The sequence below is a fragment of the Drosophila grimshawi genome, unplaced genomic scaffold, assembly GCF_018153295.1.
Source record: "Drosophila grimshawi isolate 15287-2541.00 unplaced genomic scaffold, ASM1815329v1 contig_1377, whole genome shotgun sequence".
Taxonomy (NCBI): domain Eukaryota; kingdom Metazoa; phylum Arthropoda; class Insecta; order Diptera; family Drosophilidae; genus Drosophila; species Drosophila grimshawi.
In genome coordinates this window covers 23,966,128-23,988,053 of record NW_025062900.1, presented here as the reverse complement: position 1 = coordinate 23,988,053, position 21,926 = coordinate 23,966,128, and the positions used below count along the sequence as shown (strand labels likewise).

General features: G+C 40.2%; 3 protein-coding genes across 4 annotated transcripts; 1 reads left to right on the top strand and 2 right to left on the bottom strand.

Moving 5' to 3' along the window:
- Positions 1–10,238: 10,238 nt before the first annotated feature.
- LOC6567197 lies at positions 10,239–12,657 on the bottom strand. Of its 2 annotated transcripts, none has more exons than XM_001993327.2 (4): positions 12,325–12,657; positions 12,164–12,266; positions 11,090–12,086; positions 10,239–10,772 (listed from the first exon to the last, which is right to left on the bottom strand). In XM_001993327.2, the coding sequence occupies exons 1-4, from the start codon at positions 12,504–12,506 to the stop codon at positions 10,363–10,365; spliced, it is 1,692 nt and encodes a 563-aa protein (XP_001993363.2). In that variant the 5' UTR covers positions 12,507–12,657; the 3' UTR covers positions 10,239–10,362. The 2 variants fall into 2 exon arrangements, with proteins under 2 accessions (XP_001993363.2, XP_032595442.1); XM_032739551.2 differs by having other exon boundaries at positions 12,329–12,355.
- Positions 12,658–13,320: 663 nt separating this feature from the next.
- On the bottom strand, positions 13,321–14,275 carry LOC6567196 (seminal metalloprotease 1). The gene is made up of 2 exons (XM_001993326.2): positions 14,023–14,275; positions 13,321–13,965 (listed from the first exon to the last, which is right to left on the bottom strand). Exons 1-2 carry the CDS (start codon positions 14,243–14,245, stop codon positions 13,418–13,420), a joined length of 771 nt encoding a protein of 256 aa, XP_001993362.1. The 5' UTR covers positions 14,246–14,275; the 3' UTR covers positions 13,321–13,417.
- Positions 14,276–19,145: 4,870 nt separating this feature from the next.
- On the top strand, positions 19,146–20,701 carry LOC6567177 (odorant receptor 35a). Its single transcript, XM_001993325.2, has 4 exons — positions 19,146–20,021; positions 20,090–20,185; positions 20,392–20,574; positions 20,641–20,701. Exons 1-4 carry the CDS (start codon positions 19,146–19,148, stop codon positions 20,689–20,691), a joined length of 1,206 nt encoding a protein of 401 aa, XP_001993361.1. The 3' UTR covers positions 20,692–20,701.
- Positions 20,702–21,926: the final 1,225 nt, after the last annotated feature.

Sequence of the window (21,926 nt, the reverse complement as noted above, 5' to 3'; positions counted from 1 at the left end):
GAAACCAATGAAGCCATTGAATAACCCCAAAAAAGTCATTTGACATCAACTACAGTTCAGCATCAGAATCGGAATCATCACCGGAATGCGATGCAAATGACCACAGAAATGCATACACCGCTTCGATTGTAATTAAACGATTTCAGATATTGCCCCCAACGAGAAATTACAAATGTATCCAATGACAACAACAAAAACATCAACGAACGACCCAATTGTAATAATCATAAAAGCTGGCAGAGCTCATCGGTCAGTCAGGATGCAATTATAACAGTAATAACAACAACTATTAAATTAATGTTGAAAACAGAAAACAATGTATTTTGTAGAAAATTAAATTATACAATATATGTGTGTATGCATATAAGTATGTAAATGTGAGTGTCTGTGTGCAGCAGAGTATTTAATGAATAAATCGGACAGCTCTAGCCAAATAATCAAATCAAACAAATTTCAATTGCAGCCACTGCAAAAAGCAAAAATTATAATTCAAATTAATTATTTTAAATCTAACAACCAACTTGCTTATATTTTATTTCTATATAACCTGTTTGAGCATGCAAAAATAACTCTCATCACTAAAATCTAGCGAAAGCTGGATGAATTATTCTTGCCTGATTATTCTGATTATTCTGATGCTGATCAAGAATATTTATATGTTATATATTTATTTAAATATGTAATAAGACAAAATGTAAGATAAATATATAGACTTTTGTTGAGAAATAGAATTTCCAAAAATTGTTGACTCTAAGACTTGTTGACTCTTTATTTTGTATTCACTCGCTGTCCACTTGCGGTATCTCGGCTTAGGAAATAATGTGTTAATCTAAATTGCACATTTCCTTAACATAGCGTCTTTGAACAGATCTTGGCAAATTCTTTCAGAAGTCAACAGTTTAATCAATCACTTGTTGTTAGCATCAACGAAATGGGAAAAGACACAAAAAGTTCTCCTACCTAAGTTGCGTTGCGTAAATTGATAAATCCTTTAATCCTGTTACACACACTCACACACGCAAACACACACACAGATACACACACACACACATGCACACAAATTTTACGACAACAAAAAGCTTAGTGGGAGCGTGTTAGACGAAGAAGTCAACTTTCGATTTCGGCGAAATAAATCCACTTTACAGATTGAGGCACAAGGACAGGCAGCAGCGGAAAGTCCAACCCGTGCCATGGGGGAATTTCAATTCGTGCTAAGCACAACGACAATAAACTCATTGAACGACAGCAAAGACAAACACGTGCCCCTCCCCCACCCTCCTCCCCCTGCACATATATGTTAGAGAATTGGCGATAGGCTGGCTGATAGAGATGGCAAACATATCGTGCTCGAATAATTGAATTCATCAAAGTTAACTCGCACAATTCTCAAACGGTTGGCTGGCTTGGGCTCCTGCCTCCTTCGACTGCCTACAGCTGCCACTGCTGCTCCTCTGTCTCAACGTTTGCCGAGTTAGTTTTGTAAAGTTGCTGCCTTTGATGATGGTGACGACGGCAACAGCAACAACAGCAACAACAGCAGCAGCAGCACTCGCCCAAAAAAAGAATGTCGTATAAAAAGATTTACGAATTGACAAAGTGCAAGTAGGTTTTAGGGCACGGCACGAACCAACTGAGCAACGCATCTAGGTGCGGGGAGAAGCGTCGTCCGAGGTAGCTATGGATAAGCCTAAGCAGCAGCACAAGGCAGGCCGTGTCGCTACATTGAGGACATCCGCAGGCAATGACACACACGACAAACAACTTGAAAATCCATGTCAGTGTCACGTAGCAGAGTGCCTACAACAACAATAAGATGTAAACGAAAGCATCTCAAATAACAACAATGGAAAATTTGTACACTCAATACATCGAAGCCAAGATACACTTGCAAAGCAATTGAAACGTTCCGAGATATTAAAAAAATAAAACTCAATAAAATCGATTCGAAATTGGTGCCATAATCTCATTAATAATCCCATTATTATGACACCATTTTTTTTAGCTTTTTGGTATTTTTGTATATAATCTCGTTTTTTGACAGTTTCCAAATGATTTCACTTACTTTTTCTGACGCCATTTAGCTTTTTGGTTTGGATCGATATTACAAAATAATATATATATTTATATATACATATAAAACTCACTACATTATTAACATATAAATATAATTTCTCAAATAGATTCTGAGATGCATTCAACAAAAATGATTCTGAGTTTTTCAGTAATTCACATATAATCAACTATATCTATATCCAACTTGTTTATTATCAAATCGAAAGCGTCTCAAGCTGTCTGACGTAGTATTGTGACCCCCTTGTATAGATTGAGACATGGCATATCTGCTACATCTATAAAGATTCTACTGTTTTCTCCACAATGTTTTCGGGTTTTTTTTTACCAGTGCTATTTTTGCTGCTGATTGGTGTCTTTGTTTTTCTTTCAGCTTCATTTGCTGTTGTTTTTTTTTTTTTTTTGGTGCAGTTGTTGTTGCTGTGTTGTTGTTATTGTCCATCATTTTCATCATCATCTGGTTCATCTGGATTGCTGAGTACTTCATTGGCATCTTCGCTGACGAGCGCTTCTCGGTGTATATGTTTGTTGTTCGCATTGCGTATACGCCACGTGGCACGCACTTGATTAAGTCATTCGATTTCAATGTTTAATCAATTATGCGACGTTTGCAAATTTGCCAGTCCGTCTGCATATTCCCCTTTAGTAGGCGAGTTATTTACGCTAATCATTAAAGCTGGCTTTGGTATCCATCTGGACGGGATTCACTTTATTTTGGCTTACCCAAGCAAACTCCAGCTCAAACTCAAAGCGGTTTTGTAGCTTTCCATTTTGAACAACTGCTCCGACACGCAGCATGTCATTTTTCATTCGAATGAAAATATTGATTTTGCCGCCAGTTGCCGCTTGCCGTCTGTGTATGCCGTTGATGTTGATGTCTGTTTGTCAATTGGCGATTGCTTGCTGCGGTCGCTCATCCGCCCAGGTAGAGTCCACATCAAATAACTTTCGTCTGGCCAGTCAAGGAGATTTATGAGCTATGCGACTCAAATGAAATATCGCCCATGGTGATGCACGGTGGCCAAATAAATATTTGCTCAGCCTTCGATTGTGCTCGCTTTTTGGTCGCTTCTTCAAGCAAATCAGTGGCAAAATCCGTGGCGGAGTTCAAGCTGCAGCTGGTTGCCGTTTAAATATTAAAACCACTGACACCACTGGTCGGTCGGTCGGTCGGTGGCTGTGGGCGGCAAGTTAAGCGTAATAAGGTCATCAACAGCCAAACGGACAGTATTCAATGTGGTTAGTTAGCTGATTTATGAAGCTATACGCGTGCTATGCGTGTGCGAGAGAGGGAGAGATAGAGAAATGAGAGACAGAGAGAGAGAGAGAGAAAGAGCGACAGAGAGAGATGAAATGATAGGTAACTCAATTGGGGACAAAAAGCATACGCCATGTGGTACGATGTACGCCCCACCTTTGGGTCAGTCTCAGGCTGCGCTTTGTGCCTTCTGTTCGCTTCTTTTGCTGCCGCTCTTTTTCCACTCGCCCAAGCGATTTATAAACGTTACAAGCATAAATAAACAAGCAGCTGTTGAAAAATTCAGAAAAAGAAAGATATAGAGTGAAGGGACAGAGAGCGGGGCGTTTGTGTCGCAGTCTGGCAACATATGCTGTGTCCGCCATTGTATATTTATTTACTTTTGCTCTCTTTTATAAAATATTTTTTTAATATAGCCCACAGAGTGTTGCCAATTTGTGCAGATTTATAGAGGCAGTGCAGCGAGCCACGCGCAAAAACTGCGCTGTTGACAATCGCCACAGGAACTGCCTGGCCAAAAGGGAAAACCTTGTTGCGGAGACCGTGTTATTGTTGTTGCTGCTACTGTTGTTGTTGTGAGGTCATAACTGATTGCAGCAGATACTTACGCCTGTGCGAGAACAGTAGACAGTAGCAGCTCTATGCATTGTGGTTGCCCTCCTTTGCTTTAAGCGATAAGGGGTATTCATGATTATTCTTTACACAAAAATGTTTGTTTGCAACAGACTGACATGGTAAGATTTCTATGAACAATACGTTCCAATAACAAGACAAGCTTGAATCAATCAATTAGTTTTGAACAAGTTTTGATACAACAAGAAATCGCTGTTTTAGTGTGAACGTAAAGATAGATATGCGATAAGCATTTGCACTCATTATATTCTCGGTAAGTGAAATTATAAAAACAAAAAATTATATTTTATTTGATTTTATTTTATTTTTAGTAGGTCAGAAGCGAGTACCCCCAATAGCGCCCATGTGCATGAGTGCATTAGATGGGCAGCAAATAAAGAATCTAGTTTTGTCAATTTGACAGTATAATAGATTTAGTATGTTTACAAGTCTGTGGCTAATTCTGTTTTCAGTTTTTGTTTTGTGGCACAGCAGTTGTTGTTGTGTGAATTGTTGTTGTAGTTGTTGTCATTATTGGGCCGTCGAGACTGCAATTGCTGAATTGAATTGCTTTCGCTCGCAGACAGGATGTGGTGGAATTGGAACTGTTTGCTGCTCCTGTTTGCTGTTCCTATGGCTGTGTAAATTGTGCGGAACCGTCTGCCAAATATGAACACCGGAAATTAGCAGAAACCATCAACACGCTTACGGCTTAAGAAGGGGTCCAAAATTGAATGTACGGAGAGCTTCAACCAAGCCGTGTAATTACTTTCGTCTCAGTTCAGAAATTTGTGTGTATTTGCTTTTAGGGTACAGGTCAAAATGTTTCCGGTCACTAGTCAACAGTCGCCGGTCTAAATTAACAAAAGGCCGCCAATTAAAGGCTAATCAGCCACTTGGCCATTTGGTCTGACCGCATCGCTTGTGAGATTAGGAGGCTGCAAAATGGATTTATGATGCAATCACTAACAGCATATGGAAATATACTTGAAACTTCTCATACGTTTCTGGCCCCAATGCAATCTGCAAATGAAAATCAGGCAAATGCAACTTCAAACCCAGCACTGATTCAGTTTTTATGCATGACTCTCAACGAGTTTCTGCGGGCATTTCGACTATGTGAAATGCTTGACAAGCAAGTAATAAAGATCTGATTTAGGGTTTTATTTTACATATTTTTACACAACAATAATTTGTTATAAAAATCGACACAGTTATATGAATAACTTTTTTTAAAACAACTATCGTTTTATTGCTTAGCAATAAATGCAGCAATACAAATTGTTTTATTTATTATTTTTTTATCAATTTCAATATTTCATGTGTAGCAGAAATTCTAGTTTTTTAGCTAACAACTTTTGTGGCATTCTTTTTATGGCAATAAAATTTCAAAAATATATACAATATCTCTTCCATTTTATGCATCGAAATAAACCCAGTTTTAGGCAATTATTGATTTCAAAGTATTTTAAATTAAATTAAAAAATAAAAAAGTGTTCATCAGAATAAAATTTTTATTCATATCTGCATATTGCCAATCATGGCTGTCCGAAAAAATTAATATATAAACACTTTAAAACAAATATTTTCATTTTATTTAAAATGTAGGCTTTCAGCTTAATATTAATTTATTTAAAATGGGCAAAAACAAATCTTTCCATCTAGAAGAATAATTTGTGAATAAGTTAACATTTTAATATGATTGTTTAAATTTTGGAAAAATTGTTTTCAGATAAAGTGAATATGATTCCAAAAATTTTCAAAGAGCTTACAAAATTTCGATATGGTAAAAAAGTTGTTGCTTGAACCTTTGTCTTGCCGAGGTGGGTGCAAAAAAAAAATTAGAAAAAAATGTTGTGGTTGCACAAAGTTTTGCACAAGCTTTGCACAAATCGAGCGAGTGAAGCGCAAAACCAAAAGAGTGAAAAGTGGGCAAAATGTTGGCAAAGCGGGCAACTTTGCTTGCTTTTGTGTTGCAACTTCGTTTGCGCCCATTTGAAATTCATAAACGTGTGTGTGGCATATATTAGCATTACTTGTGGTGCATACATTTAGGCGCAGGCAGTCAGGCAGCCAGGCAGCTAGGCAGGCAGGGAAAATCAAATGCGCACAATTGCTTATGAAATTGAGCAAACGAAATGGAAATTCAAATGGCAACTAATGAGTCGCCACTCCAAAGCCGACAAACCCTGTCACGCCAACTTCTATTTACTAATTTAAAGTTGGCTATAGCTAACCTATCATGTTCGCCAACACAAACTCATCAGCCTGTCTTGCTAAGGCATAGTCAATCAGTCAACAAGTCGAGCCACAGAACAAGCCATTAAAATGCTGTTTAAAGTGGGCGGCGAGGCGAGTGTGATAAACAACGATGCGGCAGACAGAAAAAAAAAAAACAGAAAAAAGACGAAGCAAAAAAAAAAACAAACTTTACAAAACTGCCAAACAAGTTTGTGTATAAGTGCTTAAGGGGGACGAGTAACAGAAAGTATAAAAACCTGACAGCGAAATTGAAGGCAAATGTTTGGTGCAAGTTGGGCAGAGTTTAACAAAAAAAAAAAAAAAAAAAGGAAAAAGTGTCCCCGGGGCGCATTTGAGTGAACGAGGGAGGAGCAGCAGGCGTGGCCTTGCGCCAATCTTTAATGCGACCCTCGCACCTGTTAGGCACCACGTGTAAAATGCTGCCAACGGCAGTTTGACCCTCTCTGATGCTCCCTTCCTCCCTCTCAGTTTCTTTCCTTCTCCCCACCTGTATTGCTTTATATCCTTTTGTGCTCGCATGTAAATTGAAATGGGGCCAAAATGCCATTAAGAGTGTCGAGCAAAGCAAGTGAACAGGCTCCCAGTTTATGTACATTAAATTAAAAATTAACTGTCACTGGGGATATATTGAGCCGAGCAACAGGCAATAATAGTGACTTGAATTAACTGTAACCAGATGCGTCATTCTCCTTTGAGAGACAATTTTTTAAAACGAACAGCTACAGTTGCATTAAAGATAATTCCCTTACATTTAAAAATATGGAAGGCCAGTATCTCTGCACTGGTTTTTAGATCGAGATTTTATTGTAATAGATTTTAGTGAAATGGCAGCTGCTATCAATTGTTCGAGATTTTTGTATCTTCTTGTGATGTTGACAGCAAACTTAGAATGTGTAAACAACATTTATTGAGCTTAAAGTCATTCCTCACTCTGTTCTGTAATCGAATCCTTTGCAGGAGCTTGTGTTCATTTATTTGCAAGTTTCACTTACATTAGATTTGTTGTTAATTGATCAATGCCACATGTGCCAACACTTTTGCCCAAGCAGCAAAGTAAATAAATTTAATTCTTATTTTGGGTTGAGTCCTGGGACTAAAACTTTCAGCATGTGCTGGCTGCTTGAAAGGGCAGCCTTGAGTTCGGTTGCTCCATGCCCCATACCTGATTTGAGCCGTTGTTGTTTCCATCGCTATGTTGCCGTGTTGCAATAACAAACTCATGCTAATTGCTTTGCTAACAACTGGCAACGACAACTTGGGTTTGCCCTAAGACCAATGCCAAAGCGCAGCAGCAAACTATAAATATTGCCCGAATGTGGCAACAACAAGTTGCAACTGTAGCAGGAGCACGCGTCCAAGTCCTGTCCTGGCCGGGCCCGGAGCAGCCTTTAATTACGACAGTAGGACACCGCAATGCCCAACTAGTTGCACACACACACACTCTCTCTCTCTCTCTTTCTCTCTCTCTCTCCCTCCGTCTGTCCGTCTGTCTGACACACACATTTACACTTATATAACTTGTGAAGTTGACCAGAGGATGCAGGACGATTGACCTCTGCAGCTTAGGAATGGCTTGCTGCTGTTGCAGACTGCTACTGCGACAGGTGCAAGGATACTGTTCAACTGTGCGATATAAATTTGCACACGAACTGGCGATAATTGCTGGGAAATTAAATAAAAATGCAATTAAAGACGACAACGTCGCGATGTTGGCAACTCGGGCAAAAGTCCTCGTTGAAATGAGCATTCAATTAAGAACCAAGCATAGGAGGAGTGCTGAGTGCAGGAGACTGGCCAAGGCCCAGGACTCGGTTGTCATGGGCATACACTTGATGGCAGCCCTGCCAATGCCATCGTCGGCATTTATAAAATGATTTTTATCTTTATCAAATTAGAAAACGACAACAGCAATGGCGATATCCAGCTCCCTCTTCTACTATCCGCCACCATGCGCAACTCTCCTAAATTATCCAGTGCGACCAATTTCCAGCTCCAGTCAGCCGTATCTGCAGTGTCACAGCAATTAAAACTGTGCTGTGGCATAGTGCAGATTACATCGGAGAATGGCCTGAGAGGGAGGCGAGAGGCATGGGGCAGGCCTCTTGGGCCATTGACGGTCGGTGAACAACTGCTAAATGCTTTGAAGTTTATTTCCAGATTCGCAAGTCTGCTCAGTGAATATATGCATGCGAAGTGGATCTAAATTGTAAGGGCCGCATAAGACCGGGGGCGTGTTCTGGCAGCTCCTCAATGGGCTTGAGGCTAAATGATATTGGCCTGTTAGGTGTTAATTAAGGCTAATTTCAATTGGTATTAAAAATGTTATTAAAAATCATTTTGTTTTCAAAACTGCAGCAGATGAAATTGCTTGCACCAAATAGCTTTAAGGTGAATTAAACATGAAAGTCATGCTCAAACTGTTACGTACCTCTTATGCGTAATTATCTTTTCCAAAATTGTTTTATATATTTAGCTATTTATAACTTTCTACAGAAAACCTGTAGTAGCACCCTTTAAAGTCTTTACCAACTGAAACTCGATGGATATTCACAATGCGCTCACTCCAACTTATCAGGTATCTTTCAATAAAACCTTGCAGCTTTTTAATCTTCTTTGCTTGCCCTTCAATTCTTAAAACTCAAGACTACATTCCAAACTGTCTTACCCCCTCATCCTATCTGTTCTGAAAAGCTCATTTATTGCATTTGATTCACTCAGCGGGGGTTTCGATCTGATTTTTTTTCTTTGGTTCTTTTGCGCAACATTTTCTTATGTGTATTTTGCCAGTGTCTATAGCAGTGGCATTGGTTGGCTTTTCTGGTGTCTGGTGGTTACTGGTGCTCCACTCGCAACGACAAGGATTATGCAAAAAGTTTTTCATTAATGTTGGATTTAGATATTTTTTCACGCTTTGCAGCACTGGCCCTTGCCGCTGTTGCCCGGTTATTCGCACGGTTGCCTTTATTTTCGCGTTGGCTTGTTGACAACGCAACTTTTGGGTCCCAGGATACGTTAACTTTTGTGCAGTGCTGCTGCTCGGCACAGTGCAATGAAAGCTGCCACCAGCAACAAACAGCACCGACAAACAGCGATATACCGACAAACATTCAGCAACAAAAACCACCACAACACAGAGCTGCCACGTGAAGCGGGTTGCAACAAAAAGGTTTTTGCAGTTGCTATTTTGAGAGCAATATAAATTAGTGTATACGCATTAATCTGATTTGGGATTGAGCTTTGTTATAGCCAGCACACGACCAATTTCCGAATATATAAAGGTTAATTCCAGTCTAGGTAATCTATGTTTAAAATGTTTATTTAATTAATTTTCTATGATAGAAAGAATATATTTCATAATGTCAAACAAATTGTTACGTTATCCTTGTCTATACACAATTTTTAGATACTATCTTAAAAGGGTCTTTAAATATCGATTGTCTTATAATATCATAGTGGCATTGGAAACAGATTAGTACCAAACTCTTTTCCAAAAATATATTTAAACCAAATCGTTCAGTGTTTTTTCCCCCCTCGTAGTCGAATCCATTTTTTGTTAGAACTTTTTTAGTCTATTCTTTTATATAAATTGTTTTTTTTTTTAACGGAGCTTGGTTAGTTTTGGTGGTTGATTCTTTTGCGACACTTTTGCTGCTTTGTAGTGCAAATTGTTTGGTTTGGCTCCGCTTTTCGCTGTGGTTTCTTTTTATATTTCTTGGGTTTTGTTTCCTTTTGTGGCGTTTTCGATTTGTCTTCCCACATCCGCTAGACCGGCGACCTCTCCCACCCGTTATTCGGTCCCTTATTGCACATGCTTCACGCTTGCATTTATTTGAGTGTGTAAAGTTTTCTTACTTGCTTTTTTTATTCTTTTTTTTTCTTTATTTGGTTGAGGAGATTTGGCTGCTGCAATTTCACAGTTTTTACTCTTCCTGTTCCCGTTTTATGCCAACTTTGATAGTTTTGTCAAAAGTTTTTATTGCGATTTGTTGCAGTCGTGTAAAAGTAATGCCACCAAAGAAAAAACTGAAATCCCCAATTGATATTTTGGTGTGTAATGAAAAAAATGTTAGAGCTAACTATAAGGACGTTGCCCTAAATCGCGCTTAAAGATTTATTGGCTGCTGCCTCTTTTCGTTATCTAAGGGAGCGTAGATGGCTCACTATCTATTGTTATCACAATGCTCGATGACCACCACATCGCCGTAATTGGGCGGAGGCGTTTCCGGGCGTGCTGCTCCTCTCTCCACAACGTCCGTGTAGAATCTAGTAGTTGCCGCTGGTGGAGTTTCTGGGCTACTTGGCTCCCGATCGCGATTGCTGAACAGATTACTGCGGCTCAGGCGTCGAATGAGCGTTGCTGTATTCTGGTTAATTGTGCGATAGTACTGATGCCTTGCCGGGCGCCCAAACAGACGCGAGACAAAATTATCCTCGGGCCCATAAGGCTGCCGCACCAGAGCCCGCGAAGGAACGTTCCGGTAACGCGGATTAGAGCGACGCGGATTGCGAGTGCGCGGAGGCGACCAAGTGTGAATCGTGGGCAGTTGCTGTTCCGACGAGTCCAGTGTGGCTGAGAAAAAACAAATGTATAAGTTATATTGGAAAATAGACAAATAAACTGATCGCTTTATCAAATATCTTTCAAACGTACAAAAATTTAAAACTCTTATAAAAATGAAAATTTATTTAATTGTACCTGAATCTTTTTCATAAATTAGCTTTTCACAACACTTGAAATCTGTAAGATAAATTAACTGCGAAGTACGCATTTAGTGTACCCATTTAATTTAAAATTGAACTCTATTAAGTTTAAGAAATTAGTATGGCTTTTCACTCTATTCAGCTGTTTTCACTTGTGCTTTAATTAAATGAACTTTAACAACTTACAAGTGTTGCTCTGCGCAGTTTGTTGCCGTTTCTTTCGGACGTCGCAGCCGCTTTTCACACAGAGTGCAAAGCTGATTATGAATATGACCATACAGATGCCAGTGGCGCCTCCCACTGCAAATGCCAGCTTGACATCGTCCTCGTCAAAGATGTGCGTGCTTTGCACCTGGTCTGGCGGCTGAACAGCTCCGCCAGCGAGCAACTCGTGACTGACACGCTCCAGGCAATTGCGGTAGCGCAGACAAAGCTGTTCGCGATTACCTTCACAAACGTCGATAAGTGTTGATAGCTCCTCCTCTTCTTCCTGGTCTAAATTCTGTTGTTGCTTCTCCTCATCCAGCTGTTGCTCTTCTGAATCATCGGGTAGCTCTCGCCACACAGTCGAGACAGATTTGGGAGCATCATTGCTGCTGCTGCTACTCGCATCTAAGTGCTTCATGCTTTCCATCTTAAGTGGCTCGACAGCGGTGTCCTCAACCTCCACATCGAGTGGACGTGACTCCAGCCTCTCCTCCAAGCAATCGCTCATGCTGACGGCGACGCCTCGCAAGCTGAGCCAAGTGGCGACCTTAATCAGTGCTCGATCGCAGTTAAGTGGATTCTCTTCCAGGTTAAGAGAGGCCAAATAGCGTGGAGCATGAAACACATTGATACTGAGTGTCAGCAGCATATTCTGTGCCAGATCCAATTGTCGCAACTGTGGTAGAGCACTGAGCAAACTTACGCCCAGCTGATTGATCTGTGCATTGCGTAGATTGAGGGTGCGCAGCGATCTGCTGCGGAGCAGTGGAGAGTTTTGCAGAGTGGCCAGCTTATTGCCCTCCAGATTGAGGTGCAAGAGCTGTGAGTTCGATTCGAACAAATGTTCATCCACCTGCTCCAGCCGATTGTAGGAGAGATCCAAAGAGCGCAATCGTCGCAGTTGAGCAAACGCATCCACGTGCAACGTGTGGATCGCATTGTGGGCCAGCGTGAGATTGATAAGATGCACTGTGATCTATTTAATGGGTGGATATTGATTTGGTTAGCATTTAGTAGTCACTTATTACTCACAACTGTAACCGTGAAACTCACCTCAAAAGAATCCACGTCAATGTTGGTGATATCATTATAACTCAAGTCCAAAAGCTCCACTGTTTTGGGCATTTCAATGTTGGCGCTTATCAAACGTTTAGCGCTAAGTAAATAGATATTAAAAGTAAAAGTGAAAGTAAATTATTCATTCTTTCTCTCACCTACAAATGGCTCGATTTCGCTGTGCATATAAATCACACTGACAAACGCTGGGACAATTGAGCTGCAGTTGGGTCTTGCTGCGACAGACCTGGAGAACAACGCAGAGCAGCAGACCCACATAAAGCAAAATCTGCTTAAGGCCTAGCCACATTTTTGGCTGGATCATGCATTGTAGTGCCATAGATATTTGTATCCACTTCAATTGATGGACATTGTGCAATGTCCTAGTAAATTTATTACTTTTTTTAATATAATTTTTATGCTGGAAACACCTTTCGATTGTGGACTAAAAACTGAATTAAGAACTTGCTTCGAACTTTTTCAACCATGACTAACTGAGGCGCTGCTTCCAATGGTCGAGCCTATCAGTCCCCTATGATATTGTTCTGTTTATTAAGAAAATTCGTGCAACCTGCAGATATGCTCGATGGGTGACTGTAGCGCAGTTTTTCCAGTGCGATAAGATAAGCGAAGTGGAGCTTATCGATGCGGTTGCTGGGAGAAATGCAGGCAGGGGCTTCTTTGTTTGCCTCAAACTGAGTGAATGGAAGCCCCAGCTGTTTGCTATTTCTGTCAAACTTTTCTACACAAAATAATAAAGAGACATTTTTATGATACAATTTAACAATTGGGTAGCTATTCATAAATTAAATTCTTTAATCGCTGTTGTTTCTTTATAAAAATATTTATAAGTTTAAAATCAACAGAGAGATAGTTTTAGTTTAATATAATTTCGAATTGTTAATTCTAAGTAACCGATAGATATCAAAATATATAAATTAAAATCTAAAATATTCTATAATCTTGGAAATTGGTCTAAGCTAGTTTGTATTTTGGAAGTACTCGAACGTAGTCCCACTTGTTTGGGGGCTTAACCGATACAAAAATTTACGATGATAATTTAAAAAAAACTACAACGACGATAACAACGGCAAGACGATGATAACGACAAATTAGACCTGCTGAACATAATGCTCATAAAGAAAAATTACTCATTGAAGATTAACGACACTTTTTGTGCTTTATTGGTGTTCGTAGTCGACAGTCCACCTGACTGAATAGTAGAAATGCATTTTAGTTTTTACTCTTTATTTACACCTGTAATGGACACTTGTACATGGTATTGAGACGCGTCACATCAGCAGGGCTGAGAACGGTCCTTTGTCCCATTTCGGATTTACCATCTGGATGCAGTGCGATAATTGTTTCTTTTCCATTCTTTGAGAAGGCCTTCGGGCCATAGTGCAATATGCTACCGTAGTCATAGGCCACATCAAAGTCTCCCACCACATCATAATCGTACTTTAGGAAATTCTTTTCCTTTCCCTCTGAAATGTTTTCCTCGACAATTTGGACAAAATCATCGCGGTTTGGGGAGCATTGTTGATGATGGAAGCCCAAAGTGTGTAGCAGCTCGTGTTGTATGGTGCCCAATCTGAAGCAACCACTATCCAAATTGTTTGCTGTCAATCTGAGGTTCTGTTCTCCGCCACGATATCCAACAGCGGAACTACAGCCAGATTCCGAATCGAAGATATATACATAGTTTAAGTTTTCTTCACTGGCTGGCATAAATCGTATGCAGGACGCAAGTTCAATTAGCTGCATTCCAAGTTCAATATAAGCAATATGTGCTGCATCTAAAGAAACGATTGCGCATTAGAGGCAACGATTGTCATAGAATGTTCAGAGCCTACCGAATTCCTTATCGATCTTGTAGTAGACTGTGGCATTGGGCCAGTGTCGAGTCGTGGCTAGTACTCCGTTCCGTGTGAGCTCCACATCCATATCACCTTGAAAGTAACCAGCCGTTAGTTCCGGATCAGTTTCCACCTCATGCCTCATGACGGGTCCAGCAATGGCGCCCAAGCACAGGCAACCCACGACCAAAAAACCATACCGAATCCACAGTGCGACCATTTTACACTAATTCATTTAAAAATTTGCACTAAGAAAATTTAGCTTAATTATTTATTATCAGAAAGAACGCGTTTGATAACGGCCTCTTAATCAAGATTGGAAAATATGTTTGATAATCGTATGTTGATTGGACAAAATTTTTAAAGATAATTTTGTTTAAAAATCAATAAGAATGGTTTCGTCGAGAGATGGTTTCGTCGAGAGATGCCTTGAAACCATTGTTAAATACGAAGTAGGCTTGCAGAAAATTTGTTTTACAGTTGGTCAATAATATGACGAAATATTCTTTATCAATTCAATGGCTCAATATTTACAATTGTGTCTTTTATTGCTATCAGAAACCGCTTCGCAAAATTGAAGCTATCGATCAAGTAATGCGTTGGCTTATATTATAAATTGAAGTATCTTTCAAAATTGTTGATTGAGAAATTTTTAAGAATGTATATAATAAGTTTGGATATGCTAATTTGCTCCAGTTTTTAAAATGTCAGCTCAGCGCTTATGCGGCTGGTAATCAAAGTGTTTATAATTGTTTTTCTTTATAAGATGTTATGCTCGCTCTATATTGGGCTCCCAAAGTGCGATGCGTATACATGAGCTGTATATACAAATATATTTATTATATATATAGTCATAGTTTCCCTATGCTAAATATCCAAAGGATGAGTACTCTTAATTAGATCAGTCTTGGCTCTTATATATAAATAATCAAGCCACCTGCTACTCTTACATTCTTTGGTATTCCCAGAGCTAATGTCGCACAAATAGAGAGAGGGAGAAAGAGCTGCACGATGTATATGCTGTCGGAATGAAACACTTCTATCCGCTGCATCTGCATCCAGCGACAGCATCTGCAGGCCAAAAAATATCCAAAAAAAAGCAAAATTAGAAAAATAATAGATGAGGAAAACTTGAAGTCCGGCCTGAGGCCAGTAGCTACGACTTGATCGTTAGCTAGGACGAAGGCGACGCTGGCTGGGGGCTACTTAACAGCACAGCTTGCGCTTCCGCACTGCTTCAGTTTCCACAACAATGTGGCCCAAGATGTAATGGCCGCAAATCCACTTGTCTGCGCTGAACCACCCCGCTTCATGGCTGCCCCTTTTTGCTGTGCTCGTCCGTTTGCGACTTGCTTCCGCTCTCCGTTTGTTGCCTTTAATTTATGACCATGGCCTGGCGCGCCTCAGTAGCAGAGATGCTGCTGTTGCTGCTGCAGTCGGCGGCGGCGGCGGCGCCTCTCTTCAGTCTTGTGGTATGGAGGGGGCTATGCGGTGGGCCGGCCAGTGGCTGCAGCATCCGCTGTTTGTTCGAGCCATGTTATTTCCCACCCTACCAGCAGCAAAGATCGGCACAATGAATGCAACGAGAAGAAGAGAAAAAAAGAACAAACTTTTCACACACATTCAGTTTGCGCAGCTTTCGTTGCTGCAGCGTCGGAAATAGTTAACTTTTATATGCATTTCAAATCAGAAACTTTTGCATTCAAACTTTATTAAAATTACGTTTGATGTTCGTCCAATTGCGTGCCCTGGTCACCCCTGCCACAGCGCCTCTTTGCTGCACCGCTTTGCGGGTTGATTTTTGCAGTTTCTATTTGGAGTATTGTTGTCCAAAATGTTGGTCGCCATCGTCCTAGTTCGTTTGGTAGCTCTTTGTTAGGTTGTTTTTTTTCATAAGAGTCTTATATGGGGCATACTAGCTTGGCCATCACTTGACATTTTTCATTCAGCCTATAAGATTACTTGTTCTTTGAATTCAAATTACTGCATTTTGCGTTTGGTGCTGGTCCCCAGCTTTCAATACAGATTTTGTCACACACAAATGAATAAATATTCTTTTCATCGAACTATCTTGAATAATCATACGCCATATTGACTATTTATAAAGTCGTTTTGAAAGCAAATCATCAAAGAACATTTGGCAATTTCGGACACCATTAAAAATTGCATATTATTGCAAAGTTTTAATAACCTTGACTAGTATTTAACTGACTATGCAAGCATTATGATGGAAAGCGTATTTTAAGTTCGGGGCAAGCGAAATAGTTTTTCTTTTGGCTTGCTTGAATTGCACATTTCCATTATTGTTTTGACTGCTGGCGCTTTTTTGTGGCATCTTCTCTGACTGGCACTCGCATCAGTTGGGGACTCTCTCCTCGACTGACCTCTCCGCTGCTACCCACCACACCTCCTACCCACTAATGACCGACATTGCTTCCTAATTACAAAAGTTTTCCATGCACTCGTTGCATTCAACACGGGGTCGGGCGCTTGGAGGCTGGCTCCGTTGGCCGAAAAACTTTGAAGTTTATTTGATTTCCTTTATTTAATATTCGAATGCTTAAAGTTCAGCATTTCATTTGGTTTATGGAAGGACACCAACCACAATTAACTAGCGGCTTCATTGACCATGCAGCATGAGGCCTGAACCGCGCTACACATGTTTGGCCAGTTGAAAAAAGAGAAGACACAACGCACAGTGTCACATATGTCATGTGACACATGTGGTACCGAGTCAGGAGAGGCTTGAGGCCAAAACAGGGACACTCACGCGGACGGACAATCGGGGGGATGGACGAAACGACGAAAGGACGCACCGACGGCCACACTTAATGATAAACAATGCTTGCGGTCAGTTTAACATGCCGAGCTATTACCCCAAACACTAACACCCCCATCAGCAGCAGCCTCACACACCCACATAACGAGTGGACAATTTACACACATGCTGGAACTGGCCAACAGAGGGCGCTAATGCTACTGCTGCTGTTGCTCTATACACATTTTGTGAAAAAATGAAACAAGAAATCATATCTTTATTCAATACCACGAAGATTGAATACCCTAACAGACTTGGGCAAATAGAATAAAAATTTTTATTTTTTTTTAAATCAACTTTATAACTAGGATAAAATAAAAATTATTCTAAATGGAAAATAGTAAATAAATTTATATTACCTCACCTTGGAACTTCATCTTGCTGCTGTTTTATATTTAATTACAGTAACTATTTCTTTGTTGGCATTATAATTAGGACCTTATGGTAAAATAAACTAGTGTACCTCAAGCAAACCACATGTATTGTTTATATTATTTAAGATGTACTTCGTTCAAAGTGTTGCCCAATTTATGATAAAACTCGAACACACAAACTAATGTAAGGATATTAAACAAGTGCACAACCAAAGCCAGAAGAGAGCGACAAAAACAACATGCTTAAAAGAGCAGTAAATGAGAATTTATCCACTTGCTGACCAACTCACATACACTTCAACTAGCACACACACACGCACACATTAATGCTTGGACGAGTGGAATACACACGCACATCGTAAAGTTTTAATCGGATGTTGTCCAGCTTTACATGACGCCATATACTGGCTTAGAGTGCAATATCCTGTGGCACGCGATAACATCGCATACAAAGAGAACAGGCGCTGCCACACACACAGACATACACACACATGTGTGTGTGTGTGTGTTGCTTATGCCACCGTTTTGGGATGCCTGGACAAACGGTTTTGGCCCTTTGTCGTTTGATGGCATTCGGCAACGCCACACGAACTCAAACTACGCACTGCCACAATGCTATCCCTGCACCACATGGCAAAAAAACAAAGCGCACAAACAGACAAATAGACAGACAGATAGACAGACAGATAGACAGACAGGCAGACAGACAGACGGACAGCAAGACTAGACACAGTTACAGCCTCCTAGGTCCGCTGCCTCGCTCTCTCCGTACAGCTACCAATGCTGTATACAAAACGCAAAGGCTATGAAAGAGCCGCCACAAAGGCTTAAAAAGTGCTCGCAAAAAAAAGTGTGGAAGGGGAGAATAGGGTGGATCGTTGTCGTTACACGCACACTTGTCCTGACCAGTGTCCAGAGTGGAGCATTCAATGTGCCGGGGCTCCGAGCAGCGACAACTTCGTTGTCATTGTCGTGACAGGAAATTAAGATGAATGTGGCGAGCAAACTGCAGATCCAAACCTGACTTTGGCTTGACACTGGACACAATGGGTGAGGGCAGTCGGAACTAACTGTGCGGTGGAGGTGGGTTGGGAATTTCGACTTGGTTTTTGTCTCTTGTTACTACTATTTGCGCTGTTTGTCGCTTTGGCTCTTAAAATATTCATAACACAAACTGTTGCCACTATCTGCTGCTGCCAAGCCACAAAATGCGGTAATGCTACCAGCTGCAGCAGGGGGAATCGTTAGTACAAGAGTACTGGTGCGAAAGGATGGATAACAAATGAGATTGTTTGGTGCTAGAGTTGAAGTTAATTGATTTTTATGAATTAGCTGAATGACCTTCGCATGATACAACAAATAAAAGGGTATTGGTATTGAGAGTAAGCTAAATATACTGTGAGGTAGGAGTTGTAAGTGGACCATTAAAGTAATAATAAAAAATATTGTAAAATTTTATACAATATAAAATATGAATAAATATTTATATTCTATTCAAAACAAAATCTGATGTGCAAATAAAATAATATAAAATATTTAAAAAATTGACAAGATATTGCATTAGTAGCTTTTGATGTACATTCGAATAATTGATATTAAATTCTCATCTCAGCTATTAATTTAAATTATGTTTAAAACTTCTGTTTAGGATTCCCTGCAAAGTTCAAAATTAAAACAATTACATGAGGACAAAAGCGATTACATGGTAAATGGGCCAAAATTGCTGTTCAACTTTCGACTGTTTCCGTTTGCTCTGTTTTGGGCTAATAACTTAATTGAGCCATTGCACGCATGGGAGAGCTCATTAAAAAGTTGCCAACTGTCTCTCGTAAAGTCCTTCGACTGGATGGCTATTGTTAGTGCAAAGTTAAATGATTTGCTTCGTATAAAAGCCAAAGTCTACTTAGAAGTCAGTTATAGTCTTGATTATGGTTCGTTACGTGCCTCGCCTGGCTGATGGCCAACGGATAAAGCTTTCCTGGCCTCTTGCGCTGTATCGTCACGATATCTTCTTCTGGCCATTGGACCCGAGTACCTCACCCAATGGGCGTCGCTTTTATTATTCGCTGGCTTTCGTCGGATTCCTAATCTATTTGCATCTCACTGATGCGGAACTTCGCTATTTACGCTTTCAGAGAAGCAATGTAGATGCCTTTCTGACTGGGGTGCCCACCTGCCTGATTCTTGTGGAGTCCCAAATTCGCTCTGGGCATGTCCTGTGGTACAGAGCAGAATTGCTTCAGTTACTGCAAACATACTTCGCTTGCATCTATGTGGATCGTAATACGGAACCGAAAGTCTTTCGAAAAGTTGAGCGCAAGCTACTGCCAAATCGACTGGTCTCCTCGCTCTACTTAATGGTCGTCTCTGGCTATGTGATCGCGCCCATTATTATGTTGATCAAGAGAGCCCAAGATTATATTTTCCCCATGATCCCCGCATACGATAGCCGACCAATGTACATATTTGTGCCACTGACGCTAAGCTGTGTCTGGGTGGGACTTTCTATTGTTAATATGGTTATTGGGGAGACTGCCCTGCTCTGTGAACTGCTTTCTCATCTCAAGGGTCGCTATATGCTGTTGCAGCGCGATATGGACTCCGCAATAGATCAAATACTGGCAGCTCGACAGAGTCCGCATATTGCACGCCAATTGCGTCAGGTGATTGTCGAGACTCTTCGCAAGAACGTGGCACTTAATCGATTTGGAGAACAGCTGGAGAATCACTTCACTTTTCGCATATTCATCATGTTCGCCTGCTGCGCCGGCTTGTTGTGCGCCTTGAGCTTCAAGACAATTGTGGTCGGTTTTATAATTTGTATGTGTAATCGAGTATGAATTCATTGAAATTTTCCTCTATTTCTTTGCAGAGTCCAACGGGCACCTATATATATCCGATTTGGTTTGCCGCCAAAACTATAGAACTACTTTCGTTGGGTGAGATTGGCTCCGATCTGGCACGTATGGTAATTAATAGACAGCTTGATTTCAATTTATTTTCCAATTGGTATTCAATATATTTATGGAAACCATAAAGTGTTTCAAATAGTACATTACTATTATTAATCATTGAATTAGCCACTTACACATTAAACAACAATAATAGATTTAATATTTGTATTTACTAGTTTTAATTTGTAATGTATTTCTTAAATGTATTTTTGGTTAATAGACAGACTCTCTAAGTACGGTGTACTATCTAACGAGATGGGAGCAGGCAATCTATTACTCCTCCAATCGTCGTGAGAATCTGCGGCTGATGAAGGTCGTCGCAGTTGCAATTGAGCTCAACCATAAACCTTACTATATGACGGGCTTGAAGTACTTTTCAGTCAGTCTCCAAGCAGTTGTAAAGGTGCTGTGTGTTAAGGTGCTTAATCTTGCAGGCATGCACTAATCCTTGACAAACTCTCTTTTCTAGATACTACAGGGTGCTTTCTCCTACTTCACGTTTCTTACCTCGATACGCTGAGTGAGCGACTTCAGTGGCAGCAGCTTTGCAGGAGCTCATTGCGTCTGCATCTGCACGATTTAATAAATCGTAATTTTTAATTATAAATAATTAAGGATATCAGAATTGAGCAGTGAGCTCTCAAAACCATGATTGCATATAAAGAGTCAATTATTGGTGAATTCTTTTTAATTAAATTAAATTAAATTGATAAAATGTTTCGTTCACACATCGCTGCCTGCTGTCGACGCCAGTGGATATTTATGTTTGCGTATCTGTGTGTGTGTATGAGTGTGTATTTCAGTGTTAATAATGTCTGCATCACCCCGAAAATAGGCAATAAAATATTCATGACTCCTGCTGTGGGCAACGAGTGCAGAAACTTGCCAAAAAGTTAATAAAACTTTGGCCTTTGGAATTTTCCACTGAAATTAGAAACGCTCAAAAACAGCTGATCAGCAGCAATCCCATAAATCTTCAGTTTTTGTCTCATCCTTCGTCTTCTTCTGGCTTCGTTTATCACTTGTGCTGTGCTCCCATTTCAATTTCCTGCAGCACGAACATTTTGGTAAATTAATCCATTAAAGTTTTGCCCATGAAATGAACGAAAGTTTTCACATAAAAATCTGTGCATCCATCTCTTTCGCTCTGTATACTTCTTCCTTCTCTTTCTCTCTCTCTGTCTCTGTCTCTCTCTTTCTCTTTCTCACTCTGTTAACCATCTCGGTGTCGCACATAATTCTATAGTACATGCGTCAGACTCATTGATAATTAGACGCAGAACCGAATCGTCCCGCCCCATTACCCAATTTGCACTTCATTAGCGTCGCGTTGTTCAGCTCGAGCTGAACATACTAGTTGCCGGAGCAGCAGTCGAGTGGATATCGCTAGCAGAAATTGAGTTATTCTGCTGACATTCGCGATGAAGTTGCCCCCAATTGCAGTGGTACGCAACTTACCTAATGAGTTTTTGTTTGCCATGACGAGTGGGAAAGACACAGTGTGCTACCTAGTTGACATGGCTTTGTTTCAGATCTTATCAGTCACACAGATATATATTTTGAGTAGACAGTCCTTGAACAGTTTTAATAATGATGTACATATATATATACATATGTGTATATATATATGTATATATATATATATATTTTTTTTTTTTTTTGTTGTAATCTTGTCAAATATAGTAACAAACTGAATTCCAGGAACAGCTGACAATTTTTTTTCAACGGCTTCCTCTCATGTAATCCATAAATACT